The following is a 12,606-nucleotide window of genomic DNA, read 5'->3' as shown; positions in this document are numbered from 1 at the left end:
CTGTAACATCGATACCTAATTTAAGCATTCAATTTATGATAAAAATAGGGATTATGGATGTTGATTGTTCTGTTTGGGAGCAAAGAATAAAATCATGCGGTCGTTATATGTGCAGACGAGCCAACTCTTAATCTTGAACTAATGGTTGAGACGATATTGTGACACAATCTAAAATTTGAGAGATGTAATAAGTACGTGCAAAACTTGAGGGACAGTGTCGGAATTATCCTAAATTTTCCCTTCTATATAAATTATGATCATGAATAAATTAATGGTAACAGTGATCCCCCGTCTTTATGCATTTATGTGTGTGTGATATAATTTAAATTTTCTTTGGAAATTTATATTTTGGATTATAGAAGTATGGAATTTTATTTTTGATTCAAAAAATTACACGACAGAAACTACCCAAAATTACTTTTTCTTATATTCTTATTTATAATATAATAGAGATGTCCGTTTTTGAATGAAAATGATTAAATTAATGCATTTTTTTTTTTGTCATTTTGCGTGTAGATAGCTACTGTGTACGTGTAGTTGCTAACAATAGAATTCATGCATTTCAATTAGACTAATCGAATTTAATTAATTTTCTTTACCTGACTTTTACATAACTACTGAAGTCATTCATGATCTCTGTGGTTAGAAAGTCGTAGCAAGTACAAATTATTAAAATCTTTGACAGTTGAACTTTAGATATATGCAAAACGTGCATGCATGGACATAATGTTTTACGTGTGATGTATATCTACAATATTTTATTCAACCTCCCGATTATATGAATTGATCAAATTTAAATGGATGATTGGCAGACAATAAAATCTATTAAATATATGTTGGTAGGGTTTTCTCCGATATCCTTCGTTAGACCTACAGCCTGAAGATGACAAGACTCATAAAATTATGTTAATAAATTTGAAATCGATGTAATACAGAACTGATCTTTGTCCATAAGGCGAATTTTCTTTGCGCTTGGTGCTCACGAGATTTGTTAATAGTCTTCCAAGATACAACAACTTTCAACTTGTGATAACAACATTACAAATCACAAGTTTCATAACAAAAATGAAACAAACTTTCTTTTAGAATAAAAGGAGAAATATGCAAAAAATGTAAGTGCAAAAGATGTTCAAAAAAATATGACCAAAGTTTTAATATTGATCATCAATCATTTATTCATAGATATCAGTTTGTAGTAACATGTTTCCTCAATGAGGTGTCTCTTCATCCAAAAATTAAATGAAAACCACCGAGGGACACCATTTGGATGCAAAACATCATGAAAAACTTACAACTCCAATCAAACAGTGCCACTTAACGACGCTTCCTCCACAAACTTGGAAAAATTCTAAGGCACGGAAGGAGGAGCTTAGCCGCCTCCCTACGGCTTGGATTGTTCCAGGTCGAATTTGGAGCACTGAAGCACCTCTGCTGGCACATGAAATCGTTTGAATTTTTTCTTAAATCTTTTGGCTTAATTTTCATTCATTAAGCATTAATATATTTTAACAATCTCATACATGAATGAAATTAATATATGAACTACAAATGATGTCGAAAGAGTGTTTATATAGAAAATCATCGCATCGAAAAAGATAGATTTTGGGTTGGAACCTTCCTTAGTAGAATGCAATATGATTTACTAGATCACGAAGTAAACATGGTGCCTTGAACTTCTTGGTGGCTTGTATAAAACCACACAATTGTTTCAACACAATTACTTTCCTTCCATTTTTATTTGATTTTATTGGTTATGTCCGTTTTGGCCATGGAACACTTCTTGATTTCATAAGTGTTTCGTTGAGGTGGTGTTCATCCTTACATTACATAGGCGGTCTCTTTTGAAAAGTATTCTACTACATCCCACCTTTAAAAGAAAAGGAACCATTTAAAATATGATGCTTAACCTCATTACATTGCCAAAAAAAAAAAAAAACAATACTTTTAAGATCTTCTCAAGTGAACAGTCTTATACAAGAATAGTTTTCGAATCTCTCTCATTCTGATGTGAGATCAGTTCATTCACGTTCTATTCACCCAGAAGCCTCCACTGCGTCCTAGATTGTTCCAGGTGCCTCAGCGCCTCTCCTTGCGCATGGAACAATCATTTAATTTTTTTTTCATATTCTTTTATTTAATTTACATTTATTAAACCTTATAAATTCCATCATAAAAAAATTTAATGGAAGATTCACAAGTATGTCTAGAAAAAATAGCAAGATGTGCATGTATATTAATTATATGTTCTACAAGATATATAAATAAAATATACAATTTATTTTAAAAAGAAAATATGTAATGTTAGCACTACATATATATGAACTAGATCTTCTTTTCATAATAACGAATTAATTATGGCATCAATATGTGCGTGTCCAACGATTTAGTACGTAAATCAATTAATTTCTCTACAGCCAGAGAACGGGGTTGAATGTTGACACTCGACACAATTATTAATGAAAATATTAATTATAAGTAATTGACCAAAAAACTCCCACGAGGAAAACCCACGACGGTCGATTACGATATTTGTTTTGCCTCTTAGAGTCAACGAATATATATATATATATATATATATATATATATATATATATGAAATTGTTGTTTAGTCATTTGTGTTTGCTTATTTGCACTTTTGGTATTCTATGTTGTTAAATTTTAGATTTAGTCCTTATCTTTTTTTTTTTAGTTTTGATAATTTTAGTCTTTTTCTCTTATCTTTTCCCTTACGCGGAACCAATGTAACGATGATGTGTGTAGTGTTACGACATAACTCTTAATGAAAAAGGGATAAAATTGTCAAAAAAAATAAAATATATTACTAGAATGTAAATTTATAATGTAGAATATCAAAATCGCAAAACATCAAATTTATAAGACCGAAAATTTAGTTTTCCCTATGTGTAATCCAAGTTTCACTTAATTTGTTGGAAATCTAAATCGAAATATTAAATTTTATATATCTACGATCATTTGAAGAAGTTGATCAATTATAAATGAATTCATTTATAATAAACTATTTATATTTCTCAATAAATTTATATTCGAATTCACAATTAAATTTGCTCTCATCTTTTTCGCGATATTGATCGCAACTCATGTAAATATTCAAGGAAACATACTACGCCTTCTAATATAATTTTAAATCATTATAATTATATACGAAAAATCATTAATTTAAACTTATATTATATGAAACAGAAATAAGAAGGCGTAATTTTTGGAATTTATTTTTTCAGAAAATAAATAATATTTCATCTCGAAATATATCACGGGAGGTGATTAAAAATAAATTTTTGAAAGATATTGATACTCACTAGAAATATAGGGTTCGCTTTCAGTAGGCGATGCTAGTCCAAATGCAGAACTTGAATTCACTCTAGCCTAAATCCACGAAGAAAACCATTAGAAGGAGGGCCGGGAGGCGTAGCTTTTCCGAAGATCAAGTCAAATACCAAAGACGAATCTGAGAGAGCAGCTAGGGACACTCCTGAGAATTAATATAGTGAATGAATGAATTGAACACTCAAACATGATATTTATAGGAGCGTACATGAGATCTACAATGGGTCACTTACCTAGGTTTGGAATGGGTCGGGGGTCCAAAGTCTTGTTTGAGCCTGATCTTGATGGGCCTATTCATAGAGTATCACCAGTCACCCCTCCCCAGTGGAACTGAATCGCAGGTTCGAAGTTCGATTAATTGTGTTGTCCTTGATTTGCAATATGTGAGCCGTGCATTCTTCTCCTGTTGTCCCTTAGTCTCCAAAAATTTGGAAACAAATTGAATCATCTTTCCCTTTTGAAGGGCCAGGTCTGCGTTGGGCTCCCCTATAAATAGTCATCCATTCCCCACTTTATTCTCCTCTCTATACACAATATTTCCTCCTCACCCTCGCCTACACCTGCCTCCCACCTATTCGACATATTGCTTCATCCCACTTCGCAACTCCTCCCTTGCCCTCGCTTGCGCTTTCTCACCTAACTTCCACTTCTCGCCAATCCCTCCGCCGGCCCTCACCCTTGCACCACAACCACGCAGCCTCGCCTTAGCCTCACCCTGCGCAGCATCACGCATGCTTGCTCTCGCCCACTCCACCCTCGCCACATCCTTGCCCGACGCCCTGCCTCGGTCTCGCCCAGCCCTAGCCGCCTCGCCCAGCTCCTCGCCTTGCCTCCATCTCCCCTCGCCCGCCACACCAACCCGAACTATTGCCTTCCTCTCCCCTCTCCTCGCCTCGCCACAGCCCTCGCCCCTCCTTGCGCATCACCGCCCTTCATACACCGCCCCTTCTCCATAGCCACACACCACAGCTCGCCCTCCTTGCCTCCATCTTGAAGGTCCTCTACTAGACTTTAGTCATAGTAGGAAAAATGTGAACCACCACTCTCCACACTTCATACTCCTCACCCTCCTTACATCAAGTTACTCGCCCTCTCACCACCTCAAGCTCGTCAACTAGACTCTAACCTTCACTCTCATTATCTCAAACTTCTTTACTAGGCTCCAAGCTTAGTAGGAAAATTATGAATCATTAGCCTCCGTATTTCAAGCTCTTCCTCACTACCTCAAGTTTATCTACAAGGATCCAACCTTCACCCTCACCACCTCAAGCTCTTCTACTAGGCTCCAGCCTTAGTAAGAAAATAAAACTTTCACCTCCTCATCTCGTAACTCTTCTGCTAAGCTGGACCTTAGCAGGAAAATTGAATGATCATTACCATATTACCTCCCCACATAACTCCTCTGCTTGATATAACATTAACAGGCAATATGAAAGACCCCTTACGACCTATCCCTTGACCTAACTCCTCTTCTAAGCATAGCCCAGATAATAAAAGTTCCACCTCCTCGTCCCATAACTCTTCTGCTAGGCGATGTCTTAGCAAGAAAATAAAAGCTTCACCTCCTCACCATGACTCCTCTGCAAGGCGATGCCTTAGCAGAAAAATAATACTTTCACCTCCTCATCCTCTGACTCCCCTGCTAGGTGATGCCTTAGCAGGAAAATAATAAATTTCAATCTCCACAACTCTTCTCTTCTACTAGGCATAGCCCAAATATGTAAGATTTAATTTTCAATCTCCTCACATATTCTACTCTACTAGGTATATCCTAAGTAGATAAAATTTAATTTTTAATCTCCCCAACTATTCTCCTCTACCAGGCATAGCTCAAGTAAGAAAATTTAATTTTCAGTCTCTCCACCTCTTCTCCTCAGCATCATTTCCCGCCTCTTCTCCTTTACTGGGCTCATCCCAAGTAGGTAAAATTTAATTTTCAGTCTTCTCATCTGGGCTCCTCTACTAGGATCAGTCCAAGTAGATAAAATTTAATTTTCAGTCTCTTCACCTCGGCTCTTCTACAATGCTCAGCTCAAGTAGGTAAAATTTAATTTTCAGTCTCTCCACCTCTCATCTACTAGTCGTAGCCTCAGTAGGTAAAATTTAATTTTCAATCTCTCCACCTCTTCTCCTCTACTAGGCGTAGCCTCAGTAAGTAAAATTTAATTTTCATTCTCTACACTAGGCTCAACCCAAATAGGTAAAATTCAATTTTCAGTCTCCTCAACTCGGCTCCTTTACTATGCTCATTCCAAGTAGGTAAAATTTAATTTGCAGTCTCTCCACCTCTTCTCCTCTACTAGGCTCATCTCAATTAGGTAAAATTTTATTTTCACTCTCTCCACAACTTTTCCTCCACTAGGCTCAGCTTATGTAGGTAAAATTTAATTTTCAATCTCTTCACCTTGGCCCCTTTCAGTTTCTCCACCTCTTCTCCTCTACTAGACATAGCCTCAGTAGGTAAAAAAATTTAATTTTCATTCTTCACACCTTTTCTCCTCTACTAGACTGAGTCTAAGTAGGTAAAATTTAATTAATGTCATCCTAATAATACAACAACATTCATGAACTTAATACAAAAAAGTAAATTTCAACCGATTACGTATGACAAATTCAAAAACAAAATACATCAACAATAAAGTCAAGAGTAATATTCTCTAAGGTGGTAAGCATTACAGGGCCTTTTTAAAGCATTTCCTTGTGCATCCTCCAAGTAATAGGCTCCAGAATTAAGCTTCTCGATCACTCTGAAAGGACTCTCCCACTTTGGGTCCATCTTTCCTCTCTGCTCCTCTTGCACCTTCCCCAGGACCAAATTACCCACTTAAATGCTTGTCTGAATGACTCTACGATTGTAAGACTGAGCTATATGATTTTTATAAGCTCCCATGCGAATGCTCGCTGCCTCTCTTTTCTCTTCCACCAGCTCAAGGTCAGGGACTATCTTGAGTGTCTTGTTCTTGGACCCCAACTCTACAATTTCAGGCTCTTCGTCCACTATCTCCTAAATCTCCTTCCTCATCACCGCTTCTTCCCCTCCTGATAATGTTTACTTCTGTATGCGCTCTCTTCCCCTCTCCCTTTACTATGCCTTCATAACACCGACGCGAAACTTTTTGGTCCTCGCACAAGACTCCAAATCTTTTTCCCATAGGAAACTTAAGCTTTTGATGATAGGTGAAAGCTACCGCTCTAAAATCTTTTAAGGCTGACCATCCCAAGATTCCATTATACGATGATGGAGTATCTACCATCGTGAAGGTTATCATCTTTGTTACCCGCCGAGGATCACTCTCCACGGATAAGGGAAGAACAATTTGACCCAATTGCTGAATGACCTGTCCTGCGAACCCATACAAAGGGGTAGAGACCGGCTCAAACTCAAATCCTTTCACTTTCATCTGATTCAACGTTCTCTTGAACAAAATATTCTTGGAGCTTCCATTATCAATAAAGATCCTTACCACTTCGTAATTGGCAATTATGGCCATCACTACCAAGGCATCATTATGTGGAGCCACGACACCTCAAAGGTCTTCCAGAACAAAGCTGATGATGGGATCTTGTGGTAAGTCCGCATCCATGGATATCTCAAAGTTCTCTAACCTTTTTCTGTGTAGTTTTCGAGCTCGCCCGGAGTCTCCATCGGTATTACCTCCCGAGATAATATGAATCATTCCTCTCGTAGGAGGGTTGTCCTCGTTCATTCTTCTCCTTGAATCGGCAGGCTCTTGAGGGACATCTTGAACCCGCCACTCCTTTCTCGACTCTACTAACCTATGGTTTATCCAAGGATGGCCCTAACCTCACCTAGGCGACGGGCGAGACCTTGGGCGACTCCCGGATGAGGATCCCTCTTGTCTATTGGACGGAGGCAATCTAGCATCATTTTCAACCCTCTGTGATTTTTCCCACCTCCCTTCTGTCTCCTTCACTTCCATCACCTTGTCACGGTTCTTATTCAGATGAACATGAGATGAGAATTTTCATCTACCTATAGCCTTATCCTCTTCTCTTTCACCTGCACCTCTCTTCCCTCCGCTCTCTGCTCCCTCAAACTTACTCCTCCCGAGTCTTTGTTCCATCCTCTTGTGCCGCTGAGCATCTTGTAGATTCACGTACTTTTCTACCTGTAGCTAAAAGATCATCATAGATCAATGGATGTTTCTTGAACATCGATTTGAAGAATTCTCCTCCTCTCATTCCTTGGGTGAAGGCACTTATCATGATGTCAGGGGTAGCCGCTGGTATTATGAATTCTCGCAAAGTCTTTGTCTCTTGTTGCTTCATAACAAACAGGCTTAGATTACTCTTCTTGTACCTCTTGCTGCTAGCAAATCGATGTAAGAAAGCTCTGGAAAAATCCTCAAAAGACCGTATGAAGCTGGGTTGCAGCGTGTTAAACCATTGCTGGGCTAATCTCACTAACGTGCCCAAAAACACCTCTGCACCTAACCTCATCTGAATACTGATGCAACATAACCGCATTCTCAAATCTCCCCAAGTGTTCTTCTGGGTCAGTATGCTCGTCGTACTCTCCCACGTTTGATCATCTGAAACTTGGAGGAAGCCCTTCTTCCAAAATAGCGGGGGAAAAAGACTCTCTCTCTTGGGCGCTGGAGTTTTGTTTCTCAATTGTTGCCTCAACATTCTTATCTCCTTCCATATCTCCTCCATCTCAGGATTATCCCCACTTGGAAGGGGCTGCGTCTCTTCAAATCTGCTATGATGGCCCTCAGCATTCTCTTTTTCATGGTGAAGAGCTTGTTCTTCGACAAATATAGACTTTTGGTTCTTCTTCATGGCTCGTCTATTGTCCTGGTAATGAATTGAAATAACTGTTCTAGGGTCAAGTTCACCACATTCTCATTGGGATGAGGTTGTTCAGGTCTCGTCTCAGGACGATGTTGCTCAGGTCTCGTCTCGAGATGAGGTTTTTCGGGTCTCATCTGAGGACGTGACGATACTAAGTTAGTTATTCTGCTTCTTCTCCGGCCTACCATCTCTACGTCTCAGCTCAAGCTTCCCATAGAGGTCTCCTTCATGATTTCAGGCCTAAAGTGAATTCAAGGTTTGCATTCGGGCTAACATCACCTACTGGAAGAGAACTTTATATTTCTAGTGAGTATCAAATATATATAAGTTAATGAACTAAAAAAGTTCTTCTTGTAAAACCACACCAATCAAAGATATTGCACCATGAACAAATTTTCGGAAAAAAATTTATTAAGCCAATACAAAAAATAATACAAATTAATGTAATAAAAAGTTATTTTTGGTCTCTTTTATTATTGTAGAGTAATGAAGAAGAAAATTATTTTAATCTGAATCTATTGTTGGGTGCAATAATTGTCCCTGCTTGATAGAGCGATCGAACCATGGTGCTTGAGCTGTTGTGTTGTTTAAAATTATTTGAGTTGAACCATTACCACCAGCTATAGCTTTTGATAAAGCGGCAAGCGTTCGGTCCTATAATTGGTATCAGAGCCAAGGTCACAGGTTCGATTCTCATTGATTGTAAGGAGTGCAATTATTGGGATGGAGATTATTGGGTGCAATAATTGTCCCTACTTGGTAGAACGATCAAACCGTGGTACTTGAGTTGTTGTGCGGTTTAAAAGATTTGAGTTGCACCATTACTACTAGCTATAGCTTTTGGTAAAGCGGTAAGCACTCGATCCTACAATTAATTATCCATGCTTGGTGAAGCGATCGAACTGTGGTGCTTGAGCTGTTGTGCGGTTTAAAATATTTGAGTTGCACCATTACTACTAGCTATAGCTTTTGGTAAAGCGATAAGCACTCGGTCCTACAATTGGTATCAGAGCCAAGGTCATGGGTTCGATTCCCGTTGATTGCAAGGAGTGCAATTATTGGGAAGAAGATTGTAAGGTGCAATAATTGTCCATGCTTGGTAGAGCGATCGAACCATGATGCTTGAGCTGTTGTGTGGTTTAAAAGATTTGAGTTGCACCATTACCACCAGCTATAGCTTTTGGTAAAGCGACAAGCGCTAAGTTCTACAAAAAATCACTCGGCTGCTTTTTTTTTCTTCCTTTCCTTTTCCTTTTTTCTCTGAGTAGTTCTCTTGTGAGACGGTCTCCCAAAATTTTATATGTGAGACGAGTCAATCCTACTGATATTCACAATAAAAAGTAATACTCTTAGCGTAAAAAATAATACTTTTTCATGGATGACCCAAATAAGTGATTTGTCTCACAAAGTACAACCTGTGAGACCATCTCACACAAGTTTTTGTTTTTTTTTTAATTTTAAAAAAACTAAAGTCTAATAACAAAGCAAAACAACTATGCAAGCATTTCCTTCCCCAATTTTTGTTAGATGAAGATTTTTTTTAAAAGTAACTATTTCTTTGATAAAAAAAATTTAAATTTTGAAGCAGTTTTTAAGATTCAAATTCTGGACTTAATAATTGTCATTATTGGAATAACTATATATAATGCATGACGTCTAAAATATTTGAATTTAATTTTATTTGGAAGTTTCTTGTCGATTTAAAATAACTTGTAGGATCGAGGTAGCACCGATGCATCATTAATTTACCAAAAACTAGAACCGACGATAATTCAATTATTTTAAACAACATGCATTACATATTTTTATAGTTATTCTAATACTTACATTTATTACGTTTATCAAAGTAAATTAAAAATAATATCTATATATATATATATATATATATATATATGTGTATATATGTGAAAACTAAAAGTCAAATCTCATGAAAGTGGGAGAACATAGGGATTGTTAGCTTAGAATTCAACAAAGAGTCGGTCGATCTCATATTGGTGTAATTATTATATATTTTCATAGGGTACCGATTGTAGAATTTTTTCAATTAATTAATTGCATCGAGATTCATATTATCATCCCAAATTTGCAAACTTGCCTTTCGATACGTTAGCTTTTTATATGTAATCAAGGATATATATATTGCAAAAGTACAACAAAGTGAAGCGAGAGTACAAACATGATAAGCGTACGTACTAAATATACCTAAGGCCTTTTCTTCTTCGACTTTAATTTATAAGCTATATATATTTAAACATTAATATTCGGCGTGGAGTTCGCCGGCGGGGTTGCCGCCGATGCAATCTCATTCCTCTTCCCACGTTCAGATGCGCTGTTTTCTGCAAATTTAAGGCTTCCATGATGCAAACCTTTTTGTTTTTCTTCCTCATTCCATTCAGAAGAATAGTAATATTCTTCACTGTATTTCCCATTTTTCGAGGGTGGAAACAGCATGCTCCCCCACTGTGGAAAATGGATGAAAGCTACAGGAATAGTGCAAGCTACTGCTAGGATTCCCATCAAAGAAAGCCCTTTTGCGGTGGAGAATTTTGTGGAGGAGAAGAAGATTAGTTGGTTCAATCCGCCACCGAAATTCCCTCCGGCACCGGTGAGGCCTGAGATTAACCCTAACGATCTTCTTGAAACGAAAGGGATGATGCCGTATGTTGCGCCGCATGCGGCTTGAGCTCCGATTGAGAAGAGAATCATGGATATGATGGCTATAGGAAGTGATTCTGCGTATCCTAGCCAGATGCAGAAAAGTCCTCCTAATGTTTGGACACACCATAGGACCCATAGCCTCCCCCTCATTCCGAATTTCTGGGCTGCTAGGTCGGAGGCGTATCCACCCAATGGACGAGCTACAAAGTTGGCCATGCCGAAGGTGGCTGCTATGATTCCGGCGGTGTGGAGTGAAAGGTTGAATCTGACAATTATTAATTTGAATCGTAATAAGTTCCAAATTCAATATGGCCCTACTTCTTGTATTGCACGCCCATGAAGGCAAATTCAAGAATTCGAGACTCGTTGGATCATGTATATATATATATGAAGACAAAAATTTTGAACTTTAAAAAATTATTCAAATTTCTTTAAAATTAATTATACCTGTCGTAGAAATATTCGGCAATGACATTGTTTATGCATAGCTCAACTCCCATGGAAAAGCCGTAGAGGAGGAAAAACACCCATGTCCTATAATTTTTAATTGCATACTTGAATATCTGTACGATATTCAGACAATAGAATCGTTGTTTAAGTAATTAACTCAATAAATATTATAAAAACCACAGATCTAACAAATAATACGTCTATGATACCTTCGAAAACTTGTCTTTCTGAACTTCTCCTCTCTTCTGTAGCATACTAAGATTCCCATCTGGAAAATCTTGTCCTAAAGTTAAAACCATAACTCCAATAATAACATGAAGAAATCCAGGCACCACAAACGCAATTCTCCATGCAGTGAAAGGGGTTGCTCCGAAATTCTCGATTAAGCGGTATAGAAAAGGCATAAGCAGTTGAGTCACCCCACCCCCCATGTCTCCCCACCCTGCAGCAACCCCATTCACCAGCCCGATAATTGAACTAGTGAACATGACGCTCGTCCAGTACTGGCAAGAAACGAACGTTGCGAGGGAGAACCCGATCATGAAACGGACTATGACGAAACCTTGAGCTGATGATATGAACACCACGCAAAAAACAACGGGCGCTGTCAACAGATTCAGGAACGCACATCCGTATCGCGGGCCGATCATGTCGCAGATTACGCCCATTGCGAGCCTGGAGAAGATGCTCCCTGAAACAGAGGCGACTCCGGCGTTGCCTATGTCGGACCGGGTGAGGTTTAAATTGTCTCGAATGATTGGTACCAGAGGCGCGGCGGCGAATGTTGAAATGAAGCAGGTGAAGAAAGAGATCCATGCTAAGTGGAAAGATCTCATGTGGGGTTGTGCAAAGGAGAGGATCTTGAGGTTTTTTGCTTTGTGTTCAGAATCAACTGGTAAAGAGAATTTTGGGGTGCTGATTTCAGATGGCGCCATTGATATTGTGAAGGTTTCTCGGTTAATTTCACCCATTTTTCGAATACTATGCTGGAGAAAAAGTGGAAGTAAGGAAATTGAGGAAGAGAAGTAGAACAAGAATTTAATGAAGGCTGGTTGTGTGTGATTAAAAGGCGTGGAGATGGTCTGCTATTTATACTGAAAATGGAAGTATTTTTGGGATTAAAATAATTATACGGTTAATCGAAATTATGATGCATGAATATTGCATGTATTCTGTGATATATATAAAATTAAATATTCGATAAGTTTACTTTCAGATATTTAATTTCTACACTGCTTATATACAAATATATCAACATGAAAAGTACTGTCAATATCGTATCCGATTCCAATGTGGTGAATACTAAAGTTTAACTATGCCGCACATGGTCAACAAATT

The 12,606-nt window shown here is 38.0% G+C and overlaps 2 protein-coding genes across 2 annotated transcripts; both read right to left on the bottom strand.

Moving 5' to 3' along the window:
* Positions 1-6,326: 6,326 nt before the first annotated feature.
* On the bottom strand, positions 6,327-6,836 carry LOC142538255 (uncharacterized). The gene has a single exon (XM_075643616.1). It carries the CDS (start codon positions 6,834-6,836, stop codon positions 6,327-6,329), a length of 510 nt encoding a protein of 169 aa, XP_075499731.1.
* A 3,426-nt stretch (positions 6,837-10,262) lies between these two features.
* LOC142538785 (high affinity nitrate transporter 2.6-like) lies at positions 10,263-12,319 on the bottom strand. The gene is made up of 3 exons (XM_075644083.1): positions 11,478-12,319; positions 11,266-11,381; positions 10,263-11,083 (listed from the first exon to the last, which is right to left on the bottom strand). Exons 1-3 carry the CDS (start codon positions 12,237-12,239, stop codon positions 10,408-10,410), a joined length of 1,554 nt encoding a protein of 517 aa, XP_075500198.1. The 5' UTR covers positions 12,240-12,319; the 3' UTR covers positions 10,263-10,407.
* Between the last annotated feature and the right edge of the window lie 287 nt (positions 12,320-12,606).

This window comes from Primulina tabacum, chromosome 3, assembly GCF_025594145.1.
Source record: "Primulina tabacum isolate GXHZ01 chromosome 3, ASM2559414v2, whole genome shotgun sequence".
Lineage (NCBI taxonomy): Eukaryota > Viridiplantae > Streptophyta > Magnoliopsida > Lamiales > Gesneriaceae > Primulina > Primulina tabacum.
The sequence above is the reverse complement of the archived record's forward strand: the minus strand, read 5'-3'. Positions and strand labels throughout refer to the sequence as shown.